This window comes from Cheilinus undulatus, linkage group 8 (genome assembly GCF_018320785.1).
Source record: "Cheilinus undulatus linkage group 8, ASM1832078v1, whole genome shotgun sequence".
Lineage (NCBI taxonomy): Eukaryota > Metazoa > Chordata > Actinopteri > Labriformes > Labridae > Cheilinus > Cheilinus undulatus.
Genome location: NC_054872.1, coordinates 2862747 through 2878894, shown reverse-complemented (window position 1 = coordinate 2878894; position 16148 = coordinate 2862747). Strand labels below are relative to the sequence as shown.

Sequence of the window (16148 nt, the reverse complement as noted above, 5' to 3'; positions counted from 1 at the left end):
AAATTATGTCAATTTTGTCTTTTTTCTTCAGATTTTTTTGTTGTTCCAATGCACATAAAGTAAATAAACACATGTTTACCAAAAACATTTGCAATTGCAACAATTTCTGGGAGAAATTGTGTATTTTTTGTAAAAATTCCAGGGGTGCCAACATTTAAGTCCGTGACTGATGGTTTACAATCCTCCATCATATCAGATCAGGCCCTCATATTTTGTCTTTTTGCCTCATTTCTGAATGGTTTTTGGAGCTTAACATAGAACACATTAAAATTTTAAAAAGCTCTAATCCCTCTAAAACGACAGACTTTTATAAAAGGTGTCAGTAGGAAACGCTTAACTGAAATAGTTTTTTTCCCTGCATGCAGTTGTTTCCCTCTTACTGATGATACATTTAGCACACTCACAGATCTCTGCTGTTCTCCCTCAGGACTTCTCCACATAGTGTTTCCAGATTTGTAGCCATCAAAAGGAGACAAACTGTCTTCAATTACACTTACTGATTGCTAGTGATAATAGATGTATCTACTGACTTTTAGCCTTCGCTGCACCAACTTCATCACTCAACACAGCAGCCTCTCCAGTGCACTCTGTACCTCAGAAAATTGATACCTTTGGAATTTTACAGAGATAAAGGCTAGGATGTCTGTTGTGTGAGGCTGAGTGTTTGAGCTGCCACAATAAGTCAGCTGGAATGGCCCCCCTGGGAGAGCGCTACATGAGGGATGTAAGACAGGAGAATGTAGTCTTTCTGCTGCTACAACTACTGTTGCTGCTGCCGCTGCTCTGCTGATCCTCAGTGGCAGGCTAGGATTGATGGACCACATCCTGAGCAGAACACAGGATTATGCCAGTGTGTAAGGAAACACGAGAAAGAGACGGAGCGATGGGAAAGAGAGCGTCAGGATGGAGTGGATCAGGTCATATATGACTTATCAGAATAGGACAAAATACAGCTTAAGCTAGAAGGAAATACAGCTCATCCAGAGAGTAAATTTATTCATGTAAAGGCCGGCTCAGACTGCACAAATTCAGTCATATTTAGGTCCAACTGCAGCGTCACAGATCATTGTCAAACCTCTTGTAGTGTGACATAATAATTGGCGCATCCAGGACATCCTGCGACCATGAATAAACAAGAAATACTCTAACACAGTTGTCTAGTTTGACACCCTGACCCAACAGGAGAACATTTGCTCCTTATCTGTGCATCATCATTTACCAGAGTCCCTACTTTTTCTCCCTCCCAGGAAATTAATGTGTGCATTTTATTTTGTTTTATAGACCTTATTTTATGCATACCTTAAGTTCTATTTGAAGGAGAGCCAGTCCATATTGTCCTCCTTTTTTTAAGATTTCTTTTGAGCTATGGGGACGGGAGAGCAGGGAGAGACATGTGGGAAAGGGCCACAGGCCAGATTCGAACCCAGACCACCTGCATACATGAGGTGCGCCTTAAAGGGAACATATTATGCAAAAAATGCTTTTTAAAGCACTTTGAATGTGCCCCTGGCCTGTCCACTATCCCCACAAGAATATGAAAAATCCATTCCCACCAACCTACCCTTTCTCCACCATTCAGGAAAAATGTGCCGTTCTCAGATTTTCCCCTCATGATGTCATGTGGGGAGTTAGTCCCACCCCCCAGGGTCAGCTGGCCCTCCCCACTTGGAAAAAAGTTCCGCCCTCCTCTCCTGATCCTGGAGGGTCAGGAGAACCACATCCATTAAGCCACATCCATTTCCTAAGAGCGGCATGGTCAGGGGCGGAGTCAGACAGCTCATGAACATTTAAAGCCACAGACACAGAAACAGCTCATTCTGAGCAGGGCTGAAACAGAGGGGTTTTTAGACATGCAAAAATACAAGACAGGAGTGTTTTTTCCACCAACAAACTTCATAGGCATGTTATGGGGTCCTCTGAGACCGATATAAACTTGTCTTAAAAGGGTAGAATATGTCCCCTTTAAACTTCTAGACCATCTGCGCCACAATCGTCCTCCTTTTGATACATTAGTAATCGTTATCACTAACCCATAATCAAATCCATAATTGTTTCATGTTTGTTGTTTTCTTTTTTCTGTTTTCTTTTTACAATCACACAGAGTGCTTCTGTTGTAGAGTGATTGACGCTCTTTGACCCGCCCCCCTGACAACCTGACAACTGCAGAGACAGCAGTGACATCAGCATATGATAAGCGGTCAGGTTCTCTCTCGTAGTCTGACCAGGCTGTCGGCCAAGACGGGCCAGGAATTTAGCCGTGCAGTCTGACATGGTTCTGTTCATGCCGTCTGTTTCATAAGGTTCGTAGGTTTTCTGTAGGAGTTATCAAAGCAAACCATCTGGAAGATTTAAGACTTTCTATGCTACTTGTAACTTTTTGCATCACAATATAACTACTATTTAAAACTAACTTCATTACACACTGAGAAAAGTTTGTCTTGAGAGTGAAGTTCTCTCATTAGAGCTCTTTTGTATTTCCACACGAAACCCTTTGGAGCCATTACGCTCATACCAGCCTGCTGTTAGTCCTCTAACATTAACCTCAGAATATACTGACTCTGTCTTTGCATAACCTAGTTATTATTCCCACAGTCTGTCACAAACTAACCATAGGAGTACCAGAGCCAGCTTCATTTTAGAAGATCTTGACTATGCTGATAGTCTGACAGTGAACCAGGAAGAGGCATTCAGTTTTAGACACATCTGACCCAGAAAGGACAAGGGGACAGGATGTGCATGGGGCCACCAAGATTATGATGTAATCAGGTACTTTACAAAAGGCAGAAATAAAGTCCAGAGTGAGAGGCTGAGAAAAATAGGAGATCTTTGATTGGACAGGAAGGGAAAAGCATGAGAAATAAGGCTGAGCAGTAACAGGGTCACCTCAGTACATGCCATTGCATTTATCCCAGCCCATCCTGTCTTCATCAGTGAACTTCCATAGTTGCAAGGGGGTGAAAACCCTGTCATCCACCCCCCTCTCTTATACATGGAACATCTGGGGCTCTGTACCTGGTCGTAGAAGCCCCCTCTGCCAGGGGACAAGATGGAGAGAGAGAGGATTAGGTTGACAGTGAGGTGTGTTACCAGATCCTGTGTTAATGAAAAGCAAGTGGAAGCCCTGCATTCCTCCCTCCATCCACGGCTCACCACTCCCCAAGGTAGGGGCATTTATAGTTCAGTGAGAGAAAGGAGAGAGGTGCAGAGGCAAGAGAGAACATATGTCTAAAGTCAATGAAACAAGACCCTCCCTGATCTCTCAACTCTCCATCAGACTGCCATGGAGTGCCCCTGATTTCCTAAGAACACACACACAAAGGTAACGACAGAGGCTGTTACCAGTGCACACTTCTGTCCCTTTCATGAGCATGCTAGTGCCATCATTGGTGTTTCTCTCTCTTTCACTTTTACTGTTTAAACTAAAGGTGAATGACTTCCTGTTTGGACACAGACCTGCTTTTATATTTTTGATGGTTTTAACTAGGGCTGTCAAGAAACTTTAATCAAGATTAATCTCACAACTTTCTCAGTTAAATTAATTAATCATGCTGTATTTAAAAACCTTTATCAACACACAAGTGGACAGAAATGCTTTCTTTATGCAAATGTCTGTTTATGTTAGCAACCCAAAACAATGACAGATAATGACCAAAAAGTTCTCTATTTAGCTTAAGTTAAGACTGCTCTGTTGAACAGATCTCATCATCACACGTGTACATAAAGAACATGGTCAGTTAAAGGGGACATATTATGCAAAAATCACTTATTCAGGTTTTTCTAACAGAAATATGTGCCCCTGGTCTGTCCACAATCCCCTCAAGTACCAAAAACATCCATTCCTTTCCCTCTCTTTCTCCACCTTTCAGAAAATGTGTGCTGAAACAAGCCGTTCTCAGATTTTCCCCTCATGATGTCATGTGGGGAGTTAGCCCTGCCCCAGGTTCAGTTGGCGCTCCCTGCTTGGAAGAAAGTTCCACCCTCTTCTCCTGATCTTCCTCTCATCTACCAGCTGAGATGCTGGATAGCTCAGTGGGTTATCCTGCTGACTTTGGTCTGGGAGATTAGTGGTTCAAATTCCAGTCAGGTCCTTAGCTTTGAATGAAAGTGTCTGTAACATTAGGAGTGGCGCATCCGTTTCCTGAGAGGGGTGTGGTCAGGGCCGGAGTTAGACAGCTTCAGCCTCACATGGGGAAAATAAAGGCTCACAGAAACATCCCTTTACACCAAGAGGGCTCAAAACAGAATGATAGAAAACAGAGAGAATAAATACATTTAGAGAATAACGCTACAGATTACTGGGAGAAGTCTCAGTGAGAGCATACATGAAGACAAGAAAGCCCTTTAGTATTTTACTGACAGTAATGGCTCTCACATATCAGGCATGATCTTAAAGCTGAACCATTCAGAATTCTCTGTGTCTTATCCATTTCTGCTCGCTTGCTACCAACATCACTACGCTTCCTGATCTGGCAAACTACGGGATGGGTCGAGGGTCAAACAGAACATGCATGCTTTAATGGTAGGACCAAAAAATAATGCAGTTAAAATGAATTCAAGTCAGGGGTGTCAAACTCAAGGCCTGGGGGCCAAATCCGGCCCATGGAACAGTTAAATCTGGCCCACTAGATTTTATCTTATTTCTGTTCTAACTGTCCTGTCAGTCTGAGGTCTGCAGATTTCCTCAAGTATAAAAATGTGAACTCGTCCTTGATGATTAAAGATATCCTTGTTAAGTCATAAAATCTGAAAAAGTAAGGAGTAAAAGTATTTAGATAAGAAGTCAGGAATGTGGGGAAAAATTTAATTTGTGTTTTAGTTTCATATTTTCTTTTTTGCATCTCACAATTAGGACTCAAAGTTAGGATTTTGACCTTTTATTCTGTACTTTGAGCATTTCAGCTCATAATTTTGACTTCTCATATCATATTTTGAGCTTAAAGATTTATAATTCTTATTTGTTAATTCATATGTTGACCTTTCTAACTGATGATTTTGTATTTTATCTCATATTTTCAACTCCATATTTTGACTTCACAATCCCATAGTTTGAATTTCTAGACTTACAGTTTAAAAATTTGAATCATATTTTGACTTTTAGTTTCATGATTACACTTTTTGACCTTCTAAATTCATGATTTTGACTTTCTTTCTAATACTTTCTAAATCTTTTTAAAGTTTAATTTGTCATATTTTATTGCTGGTGAAATGAGGTTGGCAGTTTATGGTTAAAAAGGTGACCCTGTTAGGCCCTCAGGTTAAACCTGAATCCAGAATCCAGGCCCCTCCTGCAATTGAGTTTGACACCCCTGATTTAATTTAACACATTATCGACACGTTCACTCTGACAGCTCTGATTTTAACATGAACTTCGCCGCAGAAAAAGGAACTTGTTATAGATTTAAAGTAGTAGTGAAAAGGAAACTGTTTGAGGTTCAGATGTTTGTCTTGTCTACTCATATGTGAGTGTTTTAAAATGAAATGAGACATTAAGGAGCAGCAGTGGTTTTATTTCTCATCACTCAGCTGTAGGGAGACACTGCTGTAGCTTAAACAAAGTGTGTTGAAAGGACAATAAATATTGCAATTAATTGGGATATTAGTTTCATGCACATTAATTAATTGCAGTTAATGGGATTAATCTGCACAGCCCTACTTTATGTGTTTGTATAAAGGTATCAGACATGCTTGAATCTAAAACAGAGAATTTTTTATCAGGACCCATCAGGGCAACAGCAAAGAAGGAAATAATAGCTGTACGTTCATACATGTAATCCTCTGATGAAATCATTTTTAGAGGGAGATTTAAGAAATAAACACGGATCTTTCATACTGCATTTTCTTTTGCACTGCAGTTGTCACTGAAGCCATGTGTAACTCATCAACTCTCATTAGTAACTGTGAAATGGCTTGGATGACACACAGCTCCCTGCGTTGTGCCATTTTGACCATCAACATCCCCCACTAAGAAACCAGTTTCCTCTAGTGTCCTATAGTGGTCTTGTGGTGAGTGAATAGTGTATTACTGTAGTGAGTGACAGTATATTACTTCTATCACTCGTACATCCCCAAGAGTCTTCAGGGGCCTCTGCTCGTTAGGTAATGACTCCTTTAGGCTTCCCTTAATTGATTCCATATAAGTGGTGGTATAAATCAGCAGGCAGTGGTCAGATAACGGCTGCCAGGGAGAAACCAACACGGTAAATCAACGCCTCCCATCTTATCTAATCTTGCCCAAGTGTTTGCCAAAATTGTATTTCATACGAAGCAGAGTTTCTTTCCACCCTGTTTCCCACCACCCACTTTGTTCCTTAAGTGTTATATGTTTAACTGGGAAGGATGGGAACGTGAGCGCTTTTTTACTGGTAAGAAAATATGGCTGGCAAAGAGTGAGATTGTGCATGGTCATATTTTCTGACATTAGGTTACTGAATCCAGTTATTTCATTATTATAGGTCACGCACTCAAACATGGACCAACCAACACTCCAGGTACCCACAACAAGGCTGAAATTATGAGGCTTAGACATCTACTTTTGTATTTAGGTATGTTTTGAAGCTCCAATTTCAGCTGAAGGGTCAAAATGCCAGAAACTAGTGAACATTTGACCTCCACTTCCTTTATAAAGTTAACATTGAAGGTTTAAGCTGTCATTAAATAGTTATATGTTTATATAAAGTTAATAAAGCTAGCTAATAACTAGGGTGTGGTTTTTGTTTAACCACTACTTGTGGTCACACCAAATCAAAAAAGCCCTCTACTTCAGACCAAATGTGCTGTTTTCTGTTTGCAGCGTCTTTGTCTGTTTGTTCTGACATGTTCAACATGTTCAAAATGACTCAACATTTTACACAGCACTGCATAATGCTGCATTTTAAGAAAAAGTCAGTAAATAAAGAGATGAAGAGTATGTGTTGAGTGAAAACACACCACTGCAGACTGGAGTTACTCTAAATGTGGAGAAATGCAGTGAAAGCTGTCACATGAATAACAGTCAACCCCATTTCTCCCCTCTACCCCTTATCTTAGCCTTTATCCTTGGTTTTGTTCATCACGTCAGGTGCAGGGGCGTCCCAGTTCTCTTTTAAATCGAGGGCTACATAGCGCTTGAAACCAGTGTAAATTGTCGACTAGAACTATGACTAGAAATGTTCAACAACAGCCTATTTTTTTTTTTTTTGACAAAAAACTAGACTAAGGCCGGCCACACACTAGACGTGTTTTTAATCTGAAATCTTAAAACTGTGGGAGACCACAAACTTCAGGACAATTTCCAAAGATTTTTCAGCTTTAATCCTCTGAACGCACACACTTGACGACTCAGCCAGACTGTCAGATCACTGGATCACACCTGCTGACCTGCCTACGACCTCATGTGATCACATGACTTCAGAAAAAACAACAAAACATGGATGTCTGTTGATACCGTCTTGCTGTCCCTCCACAACAGGCTGTCCTGGCGTGCGTTCCAGGTGCAGCAACAATCATAAAACAAGGAAAAGACTCAGGATGAAATTCTGGCTGGAGTTAAGGTACAGTTGTGTTTATGGTTGTGAGCGGTGAAAGTACATATGATCCGTTTGGTGACGCTACCCGGCGTGCTTGCTGATTGTTGGTTGTTTCGGCTACTCTGTCAGCAGAGCTACGACCTAGAATCATAAATATCAAACATGTTTGATATTTACGATTCCAGGTTTGAGAGGCTACGATGCAATTTGGAGCAGTAAATTAATCGCGTTGAAACCACACATATGCAGACTACTTAGACAAATAATCGTTTGCGACGAGGCTCCAGTCGGTATACGCCCCCACGATTGCCGGGAGAGGCAAATCTTGCCCCAAATCGGGCTTAAAATCCTGTAGTGTGTGGCCAGCCTAAGACTAACAAAAATACATCTGTGGTGACTAAAACTGACAATAACTAACTTTAGTTTTTGTCAAGATGACTAAAACTAGACTCAAATGTAATGTAGTTTTCATCTGACATTCAAAATCCATGATATTTCTCCACTGTGGGTAAACCTGTCAAAAAGCAAAGCATCTGTATCTATTCTGCCTCTCAGCTGTAGAAAGCAGGGACCCCAGGTTTGGCAGGGCGCAGAGAACACACTACCATGATTTGGTACCAGATTTAGACAAGAGAATAAATGCTTGGCCTAAAAGTAAAGACTAAAATGTGAGGACTTTTATGGACTAAAACTAAAAAGGATAGAAATGACTAGAATGTGACTAAAATTAAATGAATTTCATTTAAAGACTAAAACTAAGACTAAAATTAGAAAAGCTGCCAAAATTAACACTGCTCGAAATGAAGATTTTCCAGGACCACACTTGAAATCAAGGGCTATGATGAATTTTCCATCATGCTCAGCTTTAAAAATTATCAGCCGATATTGAATATATTTTACATGTTTCTATTATTGCGATAATAAAATGTTAAACAACAAAATCCACTGATAACAAAGGCGTTTGTTTACTTTCTTACATTCCAAAAACAGTAGGTGGCGCCGCGGTGGGTGACCCGCTGTTAAGCACCAGAGAAGTAGAGGAAGCAGCTTCAGAGCAAAGAGGCTAAAAACACGCTGGAGTTATTCAGTATTTATGGGGAGGATAACACAACAGCGATTGTAAGATTTGCCCCGCAAAGATCCTGAAGAGTGGATGAAGTCTTCGAGTTTTAACACAACAGATCTTATAGGTCACTTAAAAGTCTTCATCCTAACAAGATTAAAAAGAAGCAGCAGTAGCCGCTAGCCTTAGCCGCAGGCATTACCAAGCCAACAGCTTATACCAGGCAGAGTGCTGATTCAAAAGCTAATAATAACAAAATCAGTCTGACAATCTCCTGATCCACTGCTGCTTTCATAGACGTATCCCTGCCTGCTCTGTTTGACGTGATTTCATTCAGTCTGATCGACGTTAGGAACAGTTTAGCCACAGACCATGGTGGACTGAACATTTTTAATATTTCATTTCTGATATGACTTCTGTCGGTGCATAATTTGATATTTATGTAAAACATCAGCTCTCTTTATTTCTGACTTGTGCAGGAAAAAATAAGAACCCCGACCCTCAAACATCTCCCTTTGTTAAGCATGACAGCCTGTCATCCATGTCTGATTTGACATGAGTCAGCTGATCCTTGTTTAGTTGATTGAAATGTCAGATTTGTCCACTTGACAAGATGCTCAAATTCATTTCAAGGGAAAAGGGGAAAAATGTTTGTCAGTTGTTTATGTTGTTTCTTTGTTTGGTACACAAATGTACCAAAGTCAGAATTCTTTGTTTTTTATGTTAGAATTAGTTATAAATATCTTTGCTCACTACATATTAACCCCTTCTTACCCCCAGATGTGCACAAATACATCAAACATACATTTTTTTTTTAAATCAACAGTTGAAAAAAAAGATCTGTTCTTATCGATTATCAGCCATCAGGAGTATTGGTTATTAGTGATGGTTCAAAAATATTCATTGTGCATCGCTAGTTTTCAGCACTGATTATAGAAAATACAACAGTTGTGTTTTCTCATGTATTCAGTCTTTAACTAACAGGGATGGGGCTTTGTTGTATTTTCAGTATGTACAGGTTTAAACCAGGACTGTTAACTATAAATACATGGAGAAGATCAACACAGTTTGAACGAGATGGTTGAAACTTTATTGTCACCTTCGATGACGCAGCTGTGTGTCAGCACTGTGTGATGATGAACAGCATTTAAGTGGCGTCTCGTTTCTTAGGGGAGGGTTTTCACCCCCTACCCCTTACCACTCTGATTCAAGGGCTAAGGGGAGGGGGTAGAGGAAGGGGAGGGGCTAAGAGGTAGAATGGGATTGGCTCCCAGTTCACAGCTGAAGAAGCTGGCTCTTTCTTCTGACATGACTGAAAACAAAACTTTAGTGCCTTTTTGATTTAACGGCCTAAAAGCAGGGTTTGGGAGTACAGGCAGGAATGTGCCTTTGACTTTTATTTAGTCTGAGTAAAATAAGAATATATGACTGCAGGAATTAATTCTTATTCACTAGGCTGTAATTCAGGCTTATTATTGTGGGTTCACTTATGTTCTCTGTTCCTATTTCATACATTCATCCATCCATTTTCTATACCGCCTATCCTGTTGGGGATCAGGGAGCTGGAGCCTATCCCAGCTGTCATTGGGCGAGACATATTTAAACAGCCAACCAGGAACGCTCACATTCACACCTACAGCCAATCTAGAGTCACCAGTTAACCTACAGAGCATGTCTTTGGTGTTGGGAGGAAGCCAGAGTACCTGGAGAGAGACCACACATGCACCTAGAGAACATGCAAACTCCGCACAGAAAGGCCCAGACCGGGAAGAGAACCTAGGACCTTCTTGCTGAGAGGCAACACCACTAACCCCTGCCCCCCCCTAATTGAGAAGCAGTTGGGGCAGTTTATATCAGCTCTTTCTAAAAAGCAGCCTCTAAATATAATAGCATGTACACAGCTAACTTGTGTAACCAGTGTTGTGTATTATTTCTGCAAGAGTAACAGATAAATAGAGAAGCTACACTGAGTGGAAACCCGCTGTTGTATTTCTGGGCTCTTATTTTAGTGTTTAGTAGATGAGCCAAGCCTTGTGTGTCACATGTTTATTACATTTATATTTAAGATTATTTCACACCCTCTTTTCCAGTGTCCACCTCTCCTAATTCATTTTGCCCTTTATTTTCCTTCTTTATTCCCTTTTTGTATCTTTTTTTAAATGTTCTTCACCACCTGCAGGTCGTCGTCAGTCTTTCCTCAAAGGAGGAAATAAATGCAGTCATTTTTGAAGTGTGCTGACAGGTGTTTTTTACCTTGCATTTTCAGAGAGACTGAAGTAGAAAGGAAAATATCGCTCAGATGTGCAGCTTCTGATGAATTCACCACCATGACAGTGCACATTGGCCATTACATAACTGATGCATCCAAGTGTCATCTATTATTCTAGATAACTCCCCCTGTATTTTCTAGCGTCGTGCACTCTGCTTGTGTTATTAGCTAAAACTCTGGATGACATTAACTACAACATATTGCTGGTAGTAATGAATTCAAACAGGTGTGCTGCTGCTCTCTGTGTTTTCCCAGACTTGCAGCCAAGAAGGCTGAGTGAGAATATCTGAGGTTTTAAAGAGCTGCTTCTCACAGCGTTGTTAGTCATCCAAGGTCCAGCTTTCCAAATGGACTGCTTTTGCTCTAGCTGTGACTGACTCGTCCTCCCATGTCAACAACTGGTCACCTTTAGATTAGCTGATGACCCCAGTGACATCATGGATTACATATTACTTTTTAACCCTCCTGTGTCCCTAAGGGTATTTTTTACCCCCTCTACTCCCATTATAAACACATTTTTTGAATACACTGCCATTGCAGTTTGATTTATTTTTCTTTTTTCATTACTTGGTGTTGAAATCTCTTCAAATTTTAACTTTTCATTGTTTTTCACTAGGTGATCAAGCACTGCAGGCTAATAAAATAAGTATTTTGTTACTTAACACTGCTCAGCCAAAGAGCCAAACTGTTGAAAAATACCTTTGCAAGAGCCACAATGAAAAGTGGGTGAAAGTGGCAATAAAAATAAGTTAAAGCAGGCAAAATAGAAGAAAAGCTGCAAAAAAGTGGCCAAAAATGGGTGAACAGGGGTAAAACAGGCAGAAAATGCCAAAAACTGGGTGAAAGTGGCAAAAAATGTGGAGAAAAAGTGGCAGAAATGGATAAGACGTGATAAAAAAAGAAATGACTTACAGGTGGCAAAAATGGTTAAAAAGGGGGGGGGGGGCAAAAAAATGAGTAAGAAGTGATTAAAATTGAAATAAAGCCCCAAAACGATGCGGGAAAATGGTAAAAAGTGACATGTAATGACAAGAGGCACCTTAAATTGGCAAAAAGTGGCAAAAAAGGGAAAAAATGCAGTTTGCAAAAAGCAGGATAAAAGAGGCAAGAACTGGGGAAAAATGGGATTAAAGTGGCAAAAAAGTAACCTGACACACCAGATGGATTTGTTTCACACATCCATCCAAAACCACTCATACACAGCATTTGGGAAAGGGCAGAGTCTTTGAAAAAAAAGTCGGAGGTGATTGGATGAATGTTCTTTCTGTCACATCTTTATGGGCCAATCAGAGCAACAAAACAGGTGATGCAGCCGCCAGCGAGCTGCGCCTGTGCCCCTACCAAGGAGTGAACTTCATGAGAGCTGCATAACACAAACCATGGCGACTGTACATGTTAGTACACGACTTTTGTCGTTTCTGAAAAGAAAACAACTCACTGCTGTTTTTTGTTCTTCTTTTAACAAAGAAATGACATCAAGTTCTGATAAAACTGGCGCTTTAGCAGCATCCACGCTAATGTCTTCCACCATAGTGGCACCGGCCTCTTGTCGCTGCTTGCTTACATCACGACTCCGCCACGCCCAGAAGTCCTGTCACTTTTTAACCGGGCCCAAACGGTTCAGACGGGAGTTTTGCGAGATGGATTCACCAGTGAGAAACAAGGAAACGGGCGTAAACCTGCTTTGCAATGTTAGCGAGAAGGGTACAAAAGGGCAAAAAAACTGCATAAAAGGGTAATGGAAATATACAGACAAAAAATAAAGGTTGACAATTAAAGCCTACTGTATAAGTGTGGGAAACAAATTGCAATGGATAATTCTGAGGTCAAAGTTTCCCTTTTTTATGATTTTCCAGGGGAATAACATTTCAAATTCAGACATAAAAGAGGCACATGTGACTCTAGAGCCAAGCGTTGATAATCACTGAATAAAAACAAAACTTATTTGGGTGTGTTCTAGGGATGTCAGTGTGGTGTGAAAGTGTGTGTTGAGGAATCGGTATGTGTGTGTGAGTGTGTGGCCCAAACGCAGCCAGTAAACTTTGACTCCCTTGTCTGGATTTTCTTACAGGTTACTCATGTCTGTTAACAGGCCAAATCATTTAATCCGTTTGTTTGCATTTGAGTCTTTGTGATGACACATTTCTTCATTTCATAACCTGATACCAACAAACCTAAACTTTATTTTCTGTCTTAAGGTTTAACCTGCGCTTTACATTTTCATTTCGTTCATTCAACCTTTACTTTCCTCCCAGATGCCCTGCAGGCCGCGTCTGTGCAGCTGGAGCTTCAAGATCTGTTAGTGAAAACAGGTCTGAAAGACCGAAGTCGACTTCTGCTCGGACCGTTCTCCTGCAGCACTTCCCTGGAGGCTCAGTGGTGTCGGCACAGCGGCAGCCCTGGACCAGAGCCCGGCCTCCCTAAACTACTACTGAACCTCAAGGGAGGCCTTTTGCAGGTTTGTGTTCTCATGAAATCAGTTTAGCAACCTAATCCACTAGATTTATCACTCTGAACAGCAAAGTTTGACAGGGTCAGGGTCACCTGGTGTGCACCTGCTTGGGTTGGTTGCTCCAACAGCATCATCACCTCTGCTAAAGTATGCTTGGTTTCAAAATGTTAGCATTATTCACTGGTTGTAGTCTCCACAACCCATCTACATCTGCTGCTTCCTCTTATGGCTCATGCCACCTTTGCAGTTGAAGTGATAAGGATTAGGAATTACATTTTATTAGCTTTCTATGTAGATATGAGTCACATCTGCTGGTCAACTGCTGTGTTTATTATAAAGGTATTCTAGGGAGGTTAATGTGCCCTTTTTACTGTGAAAAGTTACATAATAAAGAGGCTGAAAAAGTCCCTTTTAGCAGCACTTACGTAGGGTTTTGTTTCTAATGTATTATTCCACATTAGCTCCTCAGGGGGAACCCCCTCTCCTTTCCCCACTTTAAACGGTTGCCTCAATGCTTTTATTGCGTGCCCATTAAGAGAAACATGACTCCCAGCTCACAACACTTAATACGTAACCATACATTTCCCTCTGAGTTTCTGGTGTTTTAATCTATTGCTCTGCAAAAACCACCGGAATTCCTTCTGATTCCTCCGTCCAAAAAGCTTCCAAAAAAAAAAAATCCCCAGATTTTCCTGTTTTTAGAGTTTAGTCATAACCCACCCTTTCTAGCTGGTGAGTAGCAGCTCCATGTGTGAAGAGTTTTTGAGTCAGAGATTCCTGGTTTTTAGTCCAAACCCCAGGCAGACTGGCTTTGATGGAACATGGGAAGGGGAATGCCGCATGTAAGTAGGGAGGATGTAATGTTGTGTTGGGTAATATTGGAAAGGATGTGAAGGGGTGATGACAAGGGTAACTGTGAGTGTTTCTCGTCCTGTTTTGGAAAATAATGTCAATAACTGTGGTGGTTCATAGTCGAGCTTCAGATGAGCCTATGGCTGTATTCACACTCCAGGCCAAAGTGACCTGAATTTGACTTTTATTTACTCAGATCTGATATTTACATGAACATATTTACAATACAGTTTTCTCCTAATCCCCATCCCAAACTCACCTGCCTTACTGTTCTCCCTCTGCTATCGTCTCCTCTCTGCCTTTGTCTCGGCAGGTCTTCTGGGGCCAAGAACATCTGAACTGCCTGAGGCTGGTTGAAGAGCACCTACAGATATACCTAAACTTCCAGAGAGGGGATTCAGCTGATAGCCGTTGTGAAAGCAAGGCCTGCAACACCCAGCCACCTTCCTCTTCTGGCTCTCCCACTCCTCTGACGGAGCACAGCTCAGATGATTTGCGCACAGGACATTTTCAGTACATCCAGGACTCAGGTAAAAGTTTAGCTGACTTTCTGCAGAGATGGCAGTAGAAAACAGAGCTGGTAGTTTCTGATTGGCTAGAGCAGGGGTTCTCAATGTTGGGGTCGGGACCCCATTTGGGGTCACAAGACACTAAGAGGGGGTCTTGCAAAGCCTTAAAAAAACTAAGAACACTTTTGAATGGCACTGTTGCCACTTTACACCAGTTTTGTTTAGTTTTAACCCTTTTTTATCGCTTTTTCCCACCAATTTTGCCCATTTTAACACAGTTTTGCAACTTATAACCCGTTTTTGTTATTTTAAACCCTTTTTATCTGCCTGTTTTTGCCACTTCTAAAACAAATATTGCAACTCTCTGCCTATCGTTGGCTCTGTTGACACATTATTGCCACTATTAACCCTTTTCACCACTTTCTAAGCCACATTTTACAATTTGATATGCCCATTTTTGCCAGTTTCTGCCTATTTCTGCCTCAGCTTATCCTTTTTTGCCAGTTTGTATCAATTTTCATCCCATTTCACCAAATTTCCACCTATTTTTGCCACTTTAACGCCATTTCAGTCACTTTTAAGTTCCCTTTTACCACTTAATATGTCCATTTTATTACCACCTTAACCCAGTTTTGCCATTTTTTGGTTATTTTTTGCCACTTTTTTCAAATTTTTGGCATTTCTAAGCATTTGTGCTACTCTTAAAATCTAATTTTACCACCTTTCCCACCATTTTTTGCCACTTTTTACCCATTTTAGTTATTTTTTACATTTTTAAGAGGGCTACTTATTACACAAATGAATTAAAATGTGTTTCTTTGATAAGAGTGGTTATTATTCAGGTAAATTCTAAAATACCACATCTTAACTTTACAATGGACCATGATTTTGCTGGCCCCCAGTTTGGCTGAGCCCCAGAACGATCTCCCATTTATCCCCCCTAATGGGTGTCCTTGTCTCCACATGACTGTTCTTGAATGTTCATGGCTGTGTTCAACCATCCTCAGGTACAGTGGAGGTCCCAGGTCTCTGGCACCTTTATTCTGGGGGTCGAGGGCTGTAAAAGAGTAATTTGTTTCTTTAACATCACTCATTCCAAAAAAGCATGACCATTTTTAGGAGCAATTTTTGAAGAATCCGATTTAAAGATTATGTTTATGGAGATTTTTTCTGCACATACCTTGTCAATCCAGTAAAAATGGATGTTTCCAAATTCATGGGATGTATCATTACAATGGTCAGATATTCATAAACCCGTGCCAGTTTATCTTAACTAATAGAACAGTGTGTGGAAGTAAGATGCCATTGAAGATCCACATTGCTTTAAACCAGTCAGATCAAAGAATCCTCTGTGGAAAGAAGTTTCATTAGCTGTATCTGCCTCTTTCCTCTCTTGAGTAACAGGCTGTTTATTCCCCCTCTTTTTCCCCCTCTTTGTGTTTAATGTGTGATGTCCTCTGTGCACACACAGACATGCACAGGAACTCTGTACACAAAG

The 16148-nt window shown here is 40.8% G+C and overlaps 2 protein-coding genes across 7 annotated transcripts in view; both read left to right on the top strand.

The window, feature by feature from the left end:
• Positions 1–16148, top strand: part of LOC121513254 (NLR family CARD domain-containing protein 3-like) — a 945231-nt gene that overhangs the window by 480159 nt on the left and 448924 nt on the right. The gene's annotated exons all lie outside the window — the stretch shown is intronic.
• Positions 1–16148, top strand: part of LOC121513252 (vacuolar protein sorting-associated protein 13B-like) — a 481863-nt gene that overhangs the window by 344924 nt on the left and 120791 nt on the right. For all 3 annotated transcript variants that reach the window (XM_041792863.1, XM_041792864.1, XM_041792862.1), the window contains exons 39-40: positions 13093–13295; positions 14455–14671. In XM_041792863.1, the coding sequence (XP_041648797.1) occupies positions 13093–13295; positions 14455–14671 (420 nt within the window). The remainder of the gene's footprint in view (positions 1–13092; positions 13296–14454; positions 14672–16148) is intronic.